The sequence below is a fragment of the Aythya ferina genome, assembly GCF_964211825.1.
Source record: "Aythya ferina genome assembly, chromosome: 1".
NCBI lineage: Eukaryota > Metazoa > Chordata > Aves > Anseriformes > Anatidae > Aythya > Aythya ferina.
Window position 1 is genome coordinate 161,325,396 of NC_140296.1, and position 16,343 is coordinate 161,341,738.

A 16,343-nucleotide genomic window follows, 5' to 3' on the forward strand; every position below is an offset into this window, starting at 1 on the left:
TTTTTTTTTTTTTTTTTTTTTGCTTTTTTGAAGACACACTGTAGAAACAAAGACACACTGAAGAAACATGGATGTGAAGAGTAGAAATTATTTACTTATGAATCGTCAAGCTCTGGAGAGAGACATCAAGACCTCTTATATTATGGATCATATGGTAGCTGACCAAGTACTAACATTACAGGAGGAAGAGAAAGTGAAACAACAGGTAGAATCATCTCTCACTGTTTTTTAATCTTCCTAGGTTGCTTATGTGTTTTATTGTCCTTTTTAAAAATAATTGTTTCTGCTCATCATTACTGGATTCAGCACATTTTTAATTGTAAGCTTAGCTTGCAGTCTTTATTGCACCTCATAAAGTTGAGCTGAGGGCTTGCTCAAATTGTTGCTTGTTTCTGTAAGTATAATCTTGGTCTATAACTGACAGAGGGATAGATTAGATGATTTCTGAGTTCTCCCAGTTTTGTATAACATCTGTTCTAATATTTATTCTAGATCACACAGAAGGAGCGAGCAGCTATGCTAATAAACATTATTCTTACAAAAGATAATAATTCATATAGATCCTTTTATAATGCACTGCTTCATGAAGGGTACAGAGATCTTGCTGCACTTCTTCAGGATGGCATTCCTGTCTTCTCCTCTGGTAATGGAAAGAGTTCTGTGGATGGAATGACTTCTTACGGTAAGTGTAACTACAGCGATCCCTGTGCTTGAAAGTGAAGAGAAGTTGTATTTTTATTCCTTGCTAAGTGACTATCTATAATACCTGTTTCAATGAAGCAGGAGTAAATGACAAGTGTATTTGCTTGTTTTGCTAGCACAATAATCAGTATTCCTTTATTTCATATATTTAATAGGGTAGGAGAGGATGGTTATGACATTCATAGATCATCTTGAAAATGTGCTTATTTAGTGATGTGTATTTGAAAAGACTGGTAACTTCCTGTTTGTTTTTTTTTTTGTAAGTTGTAACATTTTACTTAAGTTGAAAAAAGACTCGTATATATTAAAGAAACTGAATCTAACATAAAAAGCTGAATCCTCCAAAATTCTGACATTTTCCCTGAAGATTAACCTATAATCTCTCACCATCTCCTACCAGTAGTTACCAACAGTTGATCTAATTAATTGGTTATTTCTTAACCAGATCTTTTAGTCACTCTAAGTTCCTAAACTTTACATAAGTTGTCGTTATTGTCATTGTTGATTGATATAAAATAAATTGGTAATTTCTAATGGAATGAGCCTTCTTACGGCATTGACTAAAAAAAAAATCTTACAGTATATTTTTGGCACTGTACATTTTAAGAAGCATCAGAGAGACATGGTTTTTGATTACCTGAGTAAGACTTAAAAAATTTGTTAGTGTAATATGCACAGCACCTTGCAGTCCATTGTGTGGCCATTAGTGGACAGATCAGGTGCACATTTACTTTCCTGTTATGCTTTAGCTGCCCTTTTACAAGTTCTGCTGTCTTAGTTTCAGTCAAAGGAAGGATGGCATGGGTCACAATGGGCCACAATGCTGTGCTGTTAACCACAAAGTAAAAGCCCTACATAACGTATTTTGTTTTCTGCTGCATCCTTGGGACAGTAACTTCTGGCTGAGAAAGTGACTTGGCTGTTGGGAAGAGTAATGTTGAGCTCCTGTGTTTGTTTGCCATAATTTCTATTGGTGTTGTTAATTCTTTTCCCTCCTTGGGATTGATGTAACTAGGTCTAGCTTGCAGAATATATAGTTAATAATTGGAACACTACCGTAGGTGAGAAGTTGGTACCTGCTTAGTAATTTATGTCAAACAAGCAATATTTTTTCAGTATCTGGTGTTGTTAGTCTGGTAGCTTTTAAAGCATTTGTATGGGACATGAGCTAGGGAAAAAAGTCACTAGTTATTGGTAGAGAATTCTTTGTTTTGTTTCTGTTTTGCTTTGTTTTGAAGAGGTGTCATATTTAGAAATTACTTTCAATTTTCACGTTTCTTGTTTTTAACTTCAGTTAAGACAGTTCTCTGTGAAGGAGGAGTACCACAAAGACCGGTTGTGTTTGTCACTCGGCCAGAACTGGTAGATGCTATTAAACAGAAACTGTGCAGCTTGGGAAGTGATCCAGGCTGGGTCACGGTTTACGGAATGGCAGGCTGTGGGAAGACTGTTTTAACAGCAGAAGCTTTAAGGGATCACCAGCTCTTGGAAGGTACCTTTATAGAAACACCTCTGTTTTTATAGATTGCTACAAGTATACACATATTGGGTGCGTATGATGAAGTATTTTTATGTCATCTTAAAAGTAATTTAGTATTTAGGTTGCTAAATTCCATAGATGGTTTTGAAATGTTTGCTTGCAAGTTATAGCTTTCATAGCCATTTAGTGCTCTAGGACCACTAAATATTTTAATAATGTATGGAAAAAGATTGAGAATACCTTTTCACCATGGAATCTGCTTTGGTTTATGAGAGTAGATATACCCTTAATTAACCTGAAATTGTTATTTCTGTCAGTGTAAAATAATCATTTTAGTCTTTATTCCTTTTGGACTCTGCTTGTTGAGTCAGACTTTTACCCATGCTATGGGTAAAAAATCATGCTCAAAACATAACATAGATTTTAATAATGACACGTGTTTGTGGTGTGATTATACTAGTATTATGTTAGTTTACAGTTAGTGTATCATAAATTAAATAATTTCCTAGTATTTTTTCTGCATAGGACACTTGGAGAAGAAAATGCAACTGAGATAATAGAAAACATGATGGAGGGATAGAGAATACATAATCCTCTGCTGCAGTTGACTCTTCTAGATGCTTTCTTACTCACTGTTTTGTAATGATTTCACATTCCAACCTCTTTCTGAAGGGTGAAAACAATGAATGCTGAGTCGGAGTAGCAGGAAGGTTGGATGCAGAAGGGGTTGTCAAGGATCAGGCAGGAATGCAAGTAGAGAGGAGGGGCAGCATCAGTGGCAGTGTGAATTCTCTGTGGGAGCTTGCCCTACAGAGTCTGTTCCTTTAAAAGTAAAAAACAGTAGTCTTGTAGAATCAACTTTCTGTGTTAATGGTGTTAACGAGTTTTAAGGTTGCTGGCAATTGACTTTGCAGTTTATATTTTAATTTAAATTGCATTACTGATTGCTGTTTTAATCTGCTATATATACTTATAGTTTTAAATGTAAAGCATGATTAACACTGTTGTTCCTGTCAGATTACTTTCCAGGAGGAGTTCACTGGATCTCTGTTGGAAAACAGGACAAAGCAGGGCTCCTTATAAAACTACAAAATCTGTGTAGTAGATTAGAACACGACTCTACTCTTTCACAGAGACCACCACTTAACATTGAGGAGGCTAAAGATCGTCTTCGTTTGCTAATGCTGCGCAAATATCCCAGGTGATGTCAGTAAAATGAAACATTTTTCTTTTACTCTGAAAGTTTTGTCAGTTACTTTGGTTTAATCATCTAAAGTGTCTGTGTAATGTTTACATGTTTCTGTGTCTAAAAAAAAAACCATAAGAGAACATCCTAACTCTCTCATCTTTTGCTTTTCCTTTTTCTGTTTTACTGTAGAATTATTAAGGTTGGAAAAGACCTCCACCATCATCTGGTCCAACCATCCCCCTGCCACCAATGTCACCCACAAAACCATGTCCCTAAGCACCATGTCTAACCTTTCCTTAAACATCCCTGGGTATGGTGACTCCACCACCTCCCTGGGCAACCCATTCCAATGCCTGACTACTCTTTCTGAGGAAAAAATTTATCCTAATTTTTGAGTTAAGAGGAAGTTGAAATTGTTTATCTCAAAGTATATCTCTAGCTTGTGTCAAGCAGAATTCTGTTAAAAAAATGGAGTAAATATTTCTGATTTTCCTGACATCTTCTAATGGAAATAGTCTTTAAAACGATATTTATCAAGTGCACTTCAATTGCAGCCATAAATGGGTAAAAATTGGATAAAATGGTGAAATGGTTAAAGTAAAAGCAATAAATACTAAAAACTTTATTCTGGAGATACTTGCATTCAGCTTTCTAGCACACTGTTTAATGCCTTCTTAAGATACCTTACATGTTAGTGGAAGAAAATTATAAAGTGGTATGTTATTAATTCTGAAAATGTTCTTTAATAATTAAGATGAAATACTGGGTCTTATTACTAATGGTTGATCTGAAATTACTAATAGTTGATCTGAAATCTGCAATGTTTTTTCTTGTCCTAGGTCTCTTTTGGTCCTGGATGATATTTGGGATTCCTGGGTATTAAAAGCATTTGATAATCAATGTCAAGTTCTTATTACCAGCCGGGACAGGAGTGTAACAGATGCTGTGTCTGGTAAGGAACAGTTTCTTATCCTGCACTACAAATCATGATTATATATGTATGCAGTTTGGTTTTGTGAGCTTTTAAAAGAATCTGATAGAACCTGTGTCAACTTGTGCACAAGTGACAGTTTCAGAAGACTGTTCTCTAAGACCTTATGCTCTTACATGAAATACATGTTAAATGTTATCCTAAAAGTTCAACATCTACATTGAAGAGTGCAGTGATTCTCAACAGGATAAATTAGGCTGTGTGACGCTGCTGCTGTTAAACTGATTACAGTATGAAGAAGTCGCTGCTATGATATGCACTTAATGCTATTTATTTTTTTTCCATAACGAAAACTTGAGATTTATTATACTACTTTCTACTATTCTTAGTACTAAGCACATGCTTAGTACTAAGAATAAAATACTATGCATAAAGTCATGGACCAGATCCTTTGCTCCAGATTTTTATCAGAAAATAATCTTCATTTCCACAGCATTCAAAAAAAAATCTTTTTTCATTTTTTCCCTGTGTTTCTGTGTCTAGGCAATAAATACGAGATTCATGTAGAAAGTGGACTTGCACATGAGAAAGGACTGGAGGTTTTATCCCTGTTTGTGAATATGAAAATATCAGAACTGCCAGAACAAGCTAACTGCATTATAAGAGAATGCAAAGGTATGATACTTTCTACTTTTTAACTTGCCATTTACCATTCAATGGATTTTTTTTCTTCTATGTTTTGACTTAGAGAAAGAGGAGGGAAACATTCCTTGATACTGTATCCCTTAAGTAAAACACACGTGTTTGTTGGATGCCTTCTGTTTCTTTAAACAAAGGTGTCTCATGATGATTTTTCAAGTAGTTCTTTTCAGTGTATTTTTTCCAGTATATTTAAAAGATGATAACTTAGTGTTTTTTCAGACGTCTGCATGTTATAATATATGCAAATAACATATTTTAACATGTTTTTAATAATATCTGCAGATAACATACTTTGTTCGTCTTCCATGTCTCAAGAATTTTACCAATGAATTGGGAAAATTACCAGATTTATTCAACTACTAAACTATTGAATTATTCCTTGAAAACCTCCAAGATTAACTTTATTTTCTTCCTTCAGGTTCTCCTCTTGTGATATCATTGATAGGCGCATTATTGCGAGACTTCCCCAGTCGCTGGGAGTACTATCTCAAACAGCTGCAGAACAAGCAATTTAAAAGAATAAGAAAATCTTCGTCTTATGATTATGAAGCCCTTGATGAAGCAATGTCCATAAGTGTTGAGCAACTGGATAATGATTTTAAAGACTACTATAAAGACCTCTCTATTCTTCCAAAAGATGTTAAAGTACCTACTAAGGTAACAACAGAAATGCAGTGTGGGTTTTTTTTTGTTGTTACTTTGTGTATATGTGTTGGTCTGTGGTCCTCGTGGACCCCATTCAACTTGGGATATTCTGTGATTTTTAGTGAGTTAGAAGCAATGAATTAGTCATAAAATTTGTAACTGTGTATAACTTGTTTATTCAACTTAATAATTAATGGTAGATTGGGTCCATTGTTGTATCATGACTTTTATTGTCAGTAGTGAAACTAAAAAATTGTAACTGAATAAACTTGTTCATAATATTGGTTTAACATGCACTGCATATATAGCTCTTTAGTTAGTTGTGCTAACTAATAATTGAGCTCTCTGAGGGCTTAAACTCTTAAGAAATTCATCTCTCTTAAGAAAATATATGACCATCATAAGTCAGCACAAATGGACAAATGAAGGGTTAATTTGTATTATCTGTCATATACATAGTCTGGTATGAAAGAACTAGTAACTTACTGAATTTACTACAGTTTGTAAAATGTCCATAACTTTTACCATGGGTTTTGTTGTCAGTTAACACTTCTTTTATGATATTAGTTCCGATTATCTTTTCTGTCTTAATGTGCTTTTTTAGGTGTTCTGTATTCTTTGGGATATGGAAACCGAAGAAGTCGAAGATATACTGCAGGAATTTGTTAACAAATCACTATTGTTCTGTGATCGTAATGGGAAGTCATTTCACTATTATTTACATGATCTTCAACTTGACTTTCTTACAGAGAAGAATCGCAACCAGCTTCAGGTACAGTTTTAGCTAATCTACTTACCTCTAACTCTGTTCTCCCAAAGTTGGGCATTCACAAAATGTTCCTTTGTTAAATAGAATCTCCTCCTTTGACCTGCTAGCTACACTTCATTTGATGCAGCACGGAATATGGTTTCTGGGCTGCAAGAGCACATTGTCAAGTTTTCAATGAAATGTCAAGTTTTTCATACATGAGTACCCCAAGCCATTCTCTGGAGCCATTCTCTCTACTTGCTGCCTAGCCTGTGTTCAGGCTAATCTGAGAGAAGATTCTTAACACATTGTGTCTCTGTCAAAGGTGTTTCCAAGAGGAGAGGGAGTGTTCCATTGATAATTCCAAAGAAATCAAGACCCTACCAGAATAGAAAATTTCTTATATAATACTGAGAAATGGTTTTTACTTCTTTTCTCAATTTAAGGCAGTGCTTGCAGGGCGATGTCCTAAAAGTTGGGCCAAATAAATTTATCAGTTTTGAAGGAAGGGGCAGAAAGAGTAGATATGAAGAAAACGCAAATTGCTGGCTTTAGATTCACGTATGTTTTCTAGTCTTGCTTTAGTTCTACATATGTAAGGGTAGTTTTTATTGTTGGCTATATTATATATATATTGGCTATATTATATTATATATATATTTATTGTTTATTGTAGTGACTCGAGAGCTGTTCTCAGTCTAAGAAGGAAGGTTATCAGCTTGCTTTTCTGGCTTTAATATCTGGAGACTGTTTCTGGGGAAAGCTTTTACAATAAATTATATGTACAGTTTTTGAAGATAATTTTTTCTTATTTCATCTGTTGACATCTTATTTTGAGAAATAACAATAATATAAACCTCAATGCTAAAGTCAGTCCATACAGTATTCACTGAAGGTGTGTTTTGATTCATGTTGCAGGAGCTACATAAAAACATAGTCAATCAGTACAAGAAACATTACAAGCTTAACATGCCTATTCCATCTCAAGAGGATTGCATGTACTGGTATAACTTCCTAGCATATCACATGGCTGGTGCCAACATGCAGAAGGTGAGTTCTGTCTGGGTTTTTGTTTCTTTTCTTGATTCCCCCACCTCTCTCCTTGATGCCTGCCCTTCCCATCCAGGCCACTTCTTCCCTCTCAAACCTCTCTGTTCCCAGGCTTTTGTGTATATATACAAACAGTGAACGTAAGGTTCTTTAGGGTGTCCACTGATAATCACTGTCTATTACTATATAAACTACTTTATTTCTACCCTTTGTCTTTTTGTCTTTTCAACCAGTTCATGAGAATATTTCTTAAAACAGTTTGTGTTTTTCTCTTTGTTTTCTCTTCCTGGTGAGGAGGATTTGATAAGAAATCTTCCCTAAGCTTTTCTGAAAATCCAGGCTCGCTACATTGTATGATAAAAGTAAATCGATTTATTCAGATGATTTGATTAGATCGGTGAAGAGAGATTTTTTTGTCTATAGAATTATTGTTACTTTTTCCCATTATGTCATATTAATTTCTGTGTAAATGTTCATTCTCTAGACTTCAGGAGCTGTTTCATGTTAGGCAGGAGTTAGATGGGCATATCTCTGTTTCTAGGATTACCTTGGAGCCTTTAAAAAAAATTGCCATCACTTTTGCCACTTATTGTTTTGTAGGTACTAAGTTAGTATAAGATACAAACCATGGATCAGTAGTAGAAACTACTTTCTGTAATTTCACTTGGATCTCTTTATGCTTTGAATAGTATTTGGTGCTGGTGACTAATTGCTTTATTTCACATGCTAAAACTTTTCATCTGAACCTCTTCTGAGATGGTTTATCTGACTTGTATAGAATATATTTTGTGTACCTACAGGCATTTTCGAAATGACTGTGGGCTACAAATCTATCTTTTAAAATCATACTTATCTCATTGATTATCTGTCTTTTTGCTTTCAGTTTGTAAGAAAGATGTTTTTATAATTAGCCTTTTTATATTTTATAGAACTAGCATCTCAGAATTCTTTAGCGTCTCTCATTATGACTGTACACTTCCCAGAGTTTTCTGATCCCAGCAAGTATTTTAATACTTCTTCTTGCTTCTGTTTTTCTAGAGGTAGCTCTCATTTTTAAATTCAATGCAACTATAACATCTTTTTCTTACTGAAACTCTTCATTTGTGAACAACAACAGATCACTATTAGCAGATTGATCTTTGTCAGACTGGTCTAGAAGAAGCTTCTTTCAGAGTTGTATCATAAATCAGGTCTTCTATGCTACAGAAGTCAAGATTTGTTTCATCCTCCCCATTCCTTAGTACAACTAATCAGAGAAGAAACAATCCTTTGGTTCCCTATAATACCAAACTTAGTTTTCTAAACCCAAAATTTTCATATCCATTCAAGAAAGAAGCAGGAAACAGGAAATCACATAACTTTTGAACTGGAGTCAATTGTACTCCAGTTAAAGTTGATTGTATATTAATTGTATATTAAATATCTATTGTGTTTTCTTGTGCTTTTCCTACTCTTAGGTAGATGCAGTCTTGGAACTCATGCTCTGAACTTTAATTTGTATTTCTTGTAGGAACTCCGTGAGCTTATGTTTTCTCTAGATTGGATTAAAGCTAAAACAGAATTGGTAGGGCCTGCTCATCTGATTCATGAATATGTGGAATATAGTTCAGTCCTGGATCAAAAGGTATGTGAAAGGTAAATGATCAGTCTGTTCAAAATATGATTTTCTATCTTTAATTGCATGTTATTTATGTATTTATGGGAGTTTCTATAGAAAACTTTAAAAAGTGAGACATACAAGCAGTATGAAATTAAACTTGCTTGTATATATTTCAGTCTATCATATGTACTTGCTAATAGAACTAAGTAGAACTAAATGCTTCTGTAAGAACATAATCTATATAGGAAATTAAAAAAGCAAAGTGCACTTAGCTAATGTATCCTCTGTATGTGTTACTAAATATTATCTGCTCTGTACATAGGATAGCATAGTACGTGAGAATTTCCAGGAATTTCTGTCTTTAAATGGGCACCTTCTTGGGCGACAGCCATTTCCTGACATTATACAGCTGGGTCTTTGTCAACCAGACACATCAGAGGTGTATCAACAAGCCAAGCTACGTGCTCAGAATGAAATAGGAGCATTTTATTTGGAATGGATGTAAGTAGCAATAATCCGTCTGCTGATCTATTAATCCCTTGATTCAATACAATCATTTCATGTACAACTATATATAGTGTATGGCTTTTATAAGGACTTTAAAAAGTACAATGTTTTTCATGGGAAAAGTACGTGAAACAATTTTCAGGCATTTGTGCGAGGAGGGAAACTGGATATGTAAAGCTACAAATTAGTAATATTTACACAGAAGTAAAGGAATATATTTTTTTACTCAGTGATTTGTTAATTTTGAATATCTATACAAAGATGAAATTGAGATTCTTTGAAAATTTTAATTTTTTTTTTAGAAAATTTAGAAATGCGGGGCAAATATTGTGTGTGTTTGCAGTACATTGTTAGATTTTCTAGTAAAATATGCACTTTAAAAAAAAAAATAAAGTTATGTTAACTTGTCAATTTTTTGGAAGTAGTGAGGTGAGAATACTAAAAGGTTTTGAAATCTCTACCCCAATTTGATATTTCTGGCATTTATATAACTTTTTGATGCTATAGTGTCTTATTAAGTTATTTAAGGAAAAAGTATATGTATATAAATATTTTTTCAGTATAGCAAGTAGTCCAGTAGTCATCTGACCATGTAACTGTCAATTAGATTCTCCCGTTCAGTGTTTTTGTTCTGCAATCCTTGATGTTACGAAACAAAATGATTTTTGGGTAATCAGGGCAATAACGAGGCAGATCAAACCAGGCAGACTTGAATTCTATCATCACTGAATATTTGGTTATTTCATTTTGAATAGCTAACAGAACTATAACAAAAACAATTGAAAGATACATGCTTTAGAAGAGTCAATCTCCAGGTAGTTTAGGGCGTTTACTTTGGATGTAGGAGACTTAAGCTGAAATCAGCAGAATGAAGATGGATGACTTTGTCTTGAATCCTAGAACAGGGTTCTCACAATGGTTTCTGGATGTGCAGATGAATAAGTTGTACTCTTGACTAGTAATTTTAGCCTTATGAGGGAAGAAGAAATGTTTTGATGACTCACTATTTTGCAGTGAAATTTGTTTTCATTCTAAAGCTCAGTAACCTTATTCAAGATATTTTACTCATTTTTTTCAGTCACTGAGCCTGAAGATTGAAGCTGGTGATCGTAAAAAACAAAAAAGTACATGGATTTATTGACCCTAGAAAAAAAATATTTTGTAACAATATATTCATTACCAAAAATCATCCTATTACAGTGACAGTTTTCTGTATTAACACCTGGCTTAACAGGATGATTACGGTTGCTACTAATCCTAAGTCTTTTTTGAAGTGAGGCAAGAACCATGAAAAATGAGTCATTGCTGTAAAACTGAAATATTTTTCCTTAGATCAAAACAAATGTGTGATTGTTTTTGAGTAAAATTCAAAGAGAAACTGTAGGAGAGCAAGAAGTCTTGTAAATAAGTTTATATTTGGACATAGCACATACCCCCTCATTAAGATGTCATGAGGAAGACTGTCTTGCACTGCAACAGCTGTGCGCATGAAGTAGCATGTTAGTTTCTCATGCACATAGTATCTTTCATGGTTCCTAAGCTTTAAGTGTTGGAGGGCAACGAAAATTCTCAGGGAAAGGAGTAATTTGTGTTTCCCTTCTTCTGCATGAAGGCTGTGAGGCCAGTTGTTTCTAAAGCTTGCTGCTCAAGATGTCTGAACAAATGTTATCTTTTTAGGGAGGATTTTGAATAATAAACTCTAGGAAATCTTACTCATCTAAAATCCACCGTCTTATCTTGCAGAAATAAAAAATCCTTGAAAAACCTCTCCCGTCTGGTTGTTCGTCCACATAAAGATGCGGTTTACCATGCCTGCTTTTCTCAGGACAGGCAAAGAATAGCATCATGTGGAGCTGATAAAACACTTCAGGTAAAATGCCTATGCATGAGTGAAATGTAACGCTGTGTACTATTTTCATAACGTTTGTTAAAAGTCCTGTTGCTTTTCTTTTGGTATGAAGATCTTATGGATCTAGAATGTATTGTGGACATTGAAAGGGATGTATTATTACATAAATATCAAGTTGCATGTTTAAAATATTATTTTCTAGTTCAAAAACTAAACTTTGATATCAGGTTTGTACTCTAACGAGTGTAATACATCAACATGAAATACCTTTTAATGATACAAGAAAGCCCACAGCCAAAGAAATACATCCCAGCATGTTTCCTATTTGTTTGCAAAAATATTTCCCATCATAGTGGATTTTCTACAGAATTGAAAAGACAGTTACAGCTCTGCAATTTCCTTGGGATTGTAATGGATGTTATACTACTTTGGTGCTTAGTAAGTAAATTTTCTTATGTGAAAGAAATAAATCTAGGGATAAAAATGAGCCCCAGAAGTTGAGGACAGTAGTAGAGTGGAAACAGGTACAAAGTGCTTAGGAAGTGGATAAGGGGAGACAGAGAGGAAAGTGACTAATCCAAATTTGCCAGCAGTCTGCCTGGAGGGGAGCCAAACTGCTCTTGAGAAAACTAGCAATCAGCCAGCCACTAACCTGGTAAAGTATCCATATTCCAGACAGCCAAAGGTAAGGGTAAAGAGCAACTTTTCTGCAAGCCTTTGGTATTGTTTTGGATGCTTGATAAGTTCAGTACTAAAGTAAAAATACTAAGTGGCCCTTAGTTGCTGTTCATTTGCCTATTTAGTGTGGTGGTGTTCGTTTGCTTATTTTATTTGCTGGCTTCTGTGTGGCATCCACTTAAGGAGATGCTTGGTGGATGTACTAGTTTTATGCTCTGTTGAAGTTACTGTGCCGTGCTTCTGTCCTTCATGGCCTCGTTACTGAGACTGCTGTTTTCTTGTTTTTCTTGATTTTCTAGCAAAAAAAAAAAAAAAAAAAAAAAGGAAAATTTGTGGATTGTGACTGCATTTAACCTAAACTTACGTGAAAGAAAAAATTGGAAAATTAATAATATTTTTGCATTAACTTTGAACTTATTTGTGTTTTTCCTATTAGTGGCATGGAAATAAAACTAATGTTTTTCAATTTTTAAGACTACTACTACTGTTTCCATGGAATCAAATACAGCATTAGATTAAGAACAGATATTCCACAGAATTTACTGTAAATTTAGATTTCCTTTAATATTAATCTTATTGTTTTAACAAAGACCAACTATTACATGGTTATTATATTCCTGTTTGATGAAAAAAAACAGTGGGAAACGTAGGGACTTCAGAATTGTAGCATCCTGAATGCTGCTGTAAAGAAGAGTTTGTGATTTGTTTATGTAACTTAGGAGTATGTGCCCTTGTAAAGGAAAGGATGTCTTGATTTTTTTCATGCTTGTAAAGCAAAATCTCACAATTTGGGGAAAAAAGATTAATTTGTAGTACTTCTTCCCAACTGCTTTTTTCTTCCTTCCAACCAGATCAAGACAGATTTGTGTCATCCTGTACAACTTCTTACTATTACTTTTTTTTTCCTCTTCCTTCCCCAAATCATCAGTCACTGCTAAAATTCTTTCTTTCAGCAGAAGAATATCATGATATATCAACCTGCAATTTGTACTTTTAATAACAGACTAGGTTTTGTTAATAGATATTTTGTGCAGTTATTCTTAAAATGAGTGAGGATGTGGACTTAGCCAAAAAGAGTAGAAAAGGCATAAATGTTAGAAGACTTAAGTTTAGACTTAGGCATAAAGGGTAGAAAAAAATAATTAATTAAACACGTAATGGATGCAGAAACTTTTTAAAAATATTTTTTCAGTATTTCTTTCCCTAAGAATTTCTATTATCTTTACGAAATCGAAACTCCAATTAAATGTTTTTACACGTATATTATGTTACCTTGAAATTATAAATGCTTTCAAAATGCAACCAGTTTAATAAAGAGCATAGAGATCTGTTTGAAGGAACACAAATTTAAATTTGTGTAGCACGTTTCAAAATTATATGCCAGTTACAAGATTTCTTTATTGTATTTCTTCAGGTGTTTAAAACAGAAAGTGGAGAGATGCTGCTGGAAATAACTGCTCATGAAGATGAAATACTCTGCTGTGCGTTCTCTGCAGATGATAAGTATGTAGCAACTTGTTCAGCTGATAAAAAAGTGAAGGTAAGGAAATGGAAAACAGACTTTTTTTTAAGTGCGATAGTTCCGATTTCAGTTTTAACCAATTCAAGCAGAACAGTCTTAGGACTAATTCTTTTTTTAACTGTCTTAAACCTGATGTTGAAAAACAAAATGAAAAACCTTATACTTGTTACATTAGGCATACTCTGTTAATTATAATGAAGCTATGTTAGTTGTAATTCTTTATGTATGATGGTTATTTTCCTTGTATTGTCAGGTGATTCATTTTAAGTAGAGCATAATGTATGAGTCCAATCCTGTTCATAACATGAATGCCCATAAAGCTTTTTTCGTATTATTTTTCTGTTATATATGAATTATTTGTTCATTTTTAATTCTTCGGTATTGCAGCAAAACCTTGATTGATATTCTAGTCTCTCAGATTCTAATCTGAATGATGATTTTTCCCCTTCCCCTTTGATTTCTAAATTGTTCAAACACTTTGCTGTGAAAGTTTATATAATTAATAATAAGCTAAAACTGACTTTTAATAAGACCAGATCAGTCCTATTTGGTCACAGACTCTTTGTCATTAGAAACTTTGACTGTAGATACTGTGTTCTGGTTCTTGAAAAGTGTATATATCTCTATTTTGGCAACATTAGTAGAAACAATTTAAAATTACAGCTTTTTGTGTCTAAATATATATATACATGTTTTCTATTTCTCTTCCAAACATTTCTGATGTGTAATTGAGAATGCTTTAGGACATTATTTGTATTCCAGTGGAGTTTATATATGTATATTTTTAAATCAAGTACACTGAAAATATTTTAAAGCGTTATTTTTCCTTCAATTCTGTCTAGATCTGGAATTCAAGAACAGGCAAGTGTATGCACATATTTGAAGAACACACAGAGCAGGTCAATTGCTGCCAGTTCAATAACAGAAGTGGTCAGTATCTTTTAGCCACGTGCTCAAATGATACTTTCATCAAAGTAAGTGGAAAAGGTTATGATTAGCAGCATAAAAATAACCACAACAGACTAATTGTTGTTGTATAAATGTACTTCAAACATTGTAAATTAGTTTTTTTTTTAACTTAAAGAAGAGATAAGGAAATAGATCAGGAGTACTTACTGCAGCTCTGTCACTGGATTTCAACATAAGAGAAATGTTCATGCTTAGTGAAAGAGAATAAACAAATCCTTACTAGTAGGGTACAAAGATGGAGACTTTTGGCAAGACTTTTAGAGGGTGGAATGGGAAAGTTTGGGAGTGGAATACCTGATTAAAAATGAAATAAGAAAAAATGAAGCAGAAATTCTAAGATTTTAAACATTTTGAATGTTTAAAAAAACATTAGGAAAAGAACAACGAAACAAACATCCAACCTGGATGCTGAAGGATTAAAAGGTTTACCTTATGGAAGTGTAGCAGGTGTAGTTTTTTTTTCTTTTCTAAATTCATAGGGCATAGTAAAGAAATAAAAGTGGAAGCCAACAAATAAGAATAATCAAAATGAGATTTGTCAGGTTAGCCACCTGGCATTGTTCACACTGGGGGGCATTATGTGTACAGAGAGAGCAGAAACAAGGTAACTGAAGTCTGTATTTGAGGAAGGAGGAAAAAAGGAGATCGAAGGATGACCTAAGCTGTTGGATAAGGGTAGAATTTCACAGCACAGTTGGGCAAATCAAATAGTTAACTGGCACTGAAGATGATGGACCTACTGTGCTTGCAGTCTATCTTGCATTTATTTCAATGCATGTACTGATCTTACTCTGCATGGTATGGTTCAAGGAGCCAGTTCTGGTGGGATTGGTTTTCTCTTCAGTTCACTGTAGTGGCTTCACTCTCCAGTGTCAGTACAAGAGAAATGCTGGGAATAGACAGTGAGGCGTGGGAGTTTTGGAAGGGGCAGGAGTGCCTTTTCCAGTTGTAGCAGTCTGTGAGATGTTTTAATTGTAATGTGAGAACTCATCTGAAGCATTCTGACAGAAGCTTGTGTTCGTGTAAATTGAAGTTAAAATAGACTTAAGGAGCCAATATCAAGATGAAAAGATCAGGCTTTTGTGCTGACCTGGATGTCCTGAGAGATGCATTTGTTGTCAGAAACTTACATCTTGGACCAAACAGATTTAGAACAAACCTGTTTAAAATGACCACTCTCAGGCTGTAAACGTGGCTGAAGTTTTAGACAGTTCAACAGTTTTCATGGGGAATGAATGACAGAACTGAAATATGCACAATAATAGAACAGAGTAGTAAAATAATAGTGGAAGAGACCTGATTGTTTTCAGAGAACACTGTCCAGATAATTGTTCTTGCTTTGAACTATCACTTGAGCAGTCAAGTGTATTGCTTTTATATAGGAGAAGGGCAAGAAATTTGGAAACAGGAAGAAAGTGTGAGCTGTAGGCTTGGAAAACAGTCTGTGTGTGCACGTGCCCTAAACACGTGGAATGTTCTTCTATCTTTATTAATAAGGTTGCAGTAATCCAAGAATAACTTGAGAGATTTCATTTTAGTTATTGTATATAAGCTACGTAATTCTGAACTTTGAAATTGGAAAGAAAGGCAAGACAAAGTTTATTTTTCAGTCTGAAGAAAATTTCAGTAACTTTGTTTGATAAGGGCCTTATCCTCACTGTACAAAATAGTCTATATAATACTGATGTGAATAATTTTCATGCAAGCTAGCAAACGGAAATAAATTGTGGGGGAGCCTCAGGCATAGCGTAAAGTCTGTGAGCAAAAGTAA

General features: G+C 34.2%; 1 protein-coding gene across 4 annotated transcripts in view; it reads left to right on the top strand.

The window, feature by feature from the left end:
* Window positions 1–16,343, top strand: part of APAF1 (apoptotic peptidase activating factor 1) — a 34,717-nt gene that overhangs the window by 2,004 nt on the left and 16,370 nt on the right. For 2 of the 4 annotated variants that reach the window (XM_084506014.1, XM_084506015.1), the window contains exons 3-16: window positions 34–205; window positions 493–682; window positions 1,997–2,194; window positions 3,200–3,383; window positions 4,211–4,323; window positions 4,846–4,977; window positions 5,423–5,661; window positions 6,254–6,421; window positions 7,316–7,447; window positions 8,958–9,071; window positions 9,370–9,548; window positions 11,298–11,424; window positions 13,496–13,621; window positions 14,446–14,577. In XM_084506014.1, the coding sequence (XP_084362140.1) occupies window positions 68–205; window positions 493–682; window positions 1,997–2,194; window positions 3,200–3,383; window positions 4,211–4,323; window positions 4,846–4,977; window positions 5,423–5,661; window positions 6,254–6,421; window positions 7,316–7,447; window positions 8,958–9,071; window positions 9,370–9,548; window positions 11,298–11,424; window positions 13,496–13,621; window positions 14,446–14,577 (2,172 nt within the window). In that variant the 5' untranslated portion in view covers window positions 34–67. Of the gene's footprint in view, window positions 1–33; window positions 206–492; window positions 683–1,996; window positions 2,195–3,199; window positions 3,384–4,210; window positions 4,324–4,845; window positions 4,978–5,422; window positions 5,662–6,253; window positions 6,422–7,315; window positions 7,448–8,957; window positions 9,072–9,369; window positions 9,549–11,297; window positions 11,425–11,996; window positions 12,089–13,495; window positions 13,622–14,445; window positions 14,578–16,343 lie in introns of those variants that run through there. The other 2 variants (XR_014688382.1, XM_084506016.1) reach the window with 2 other exon arrangements.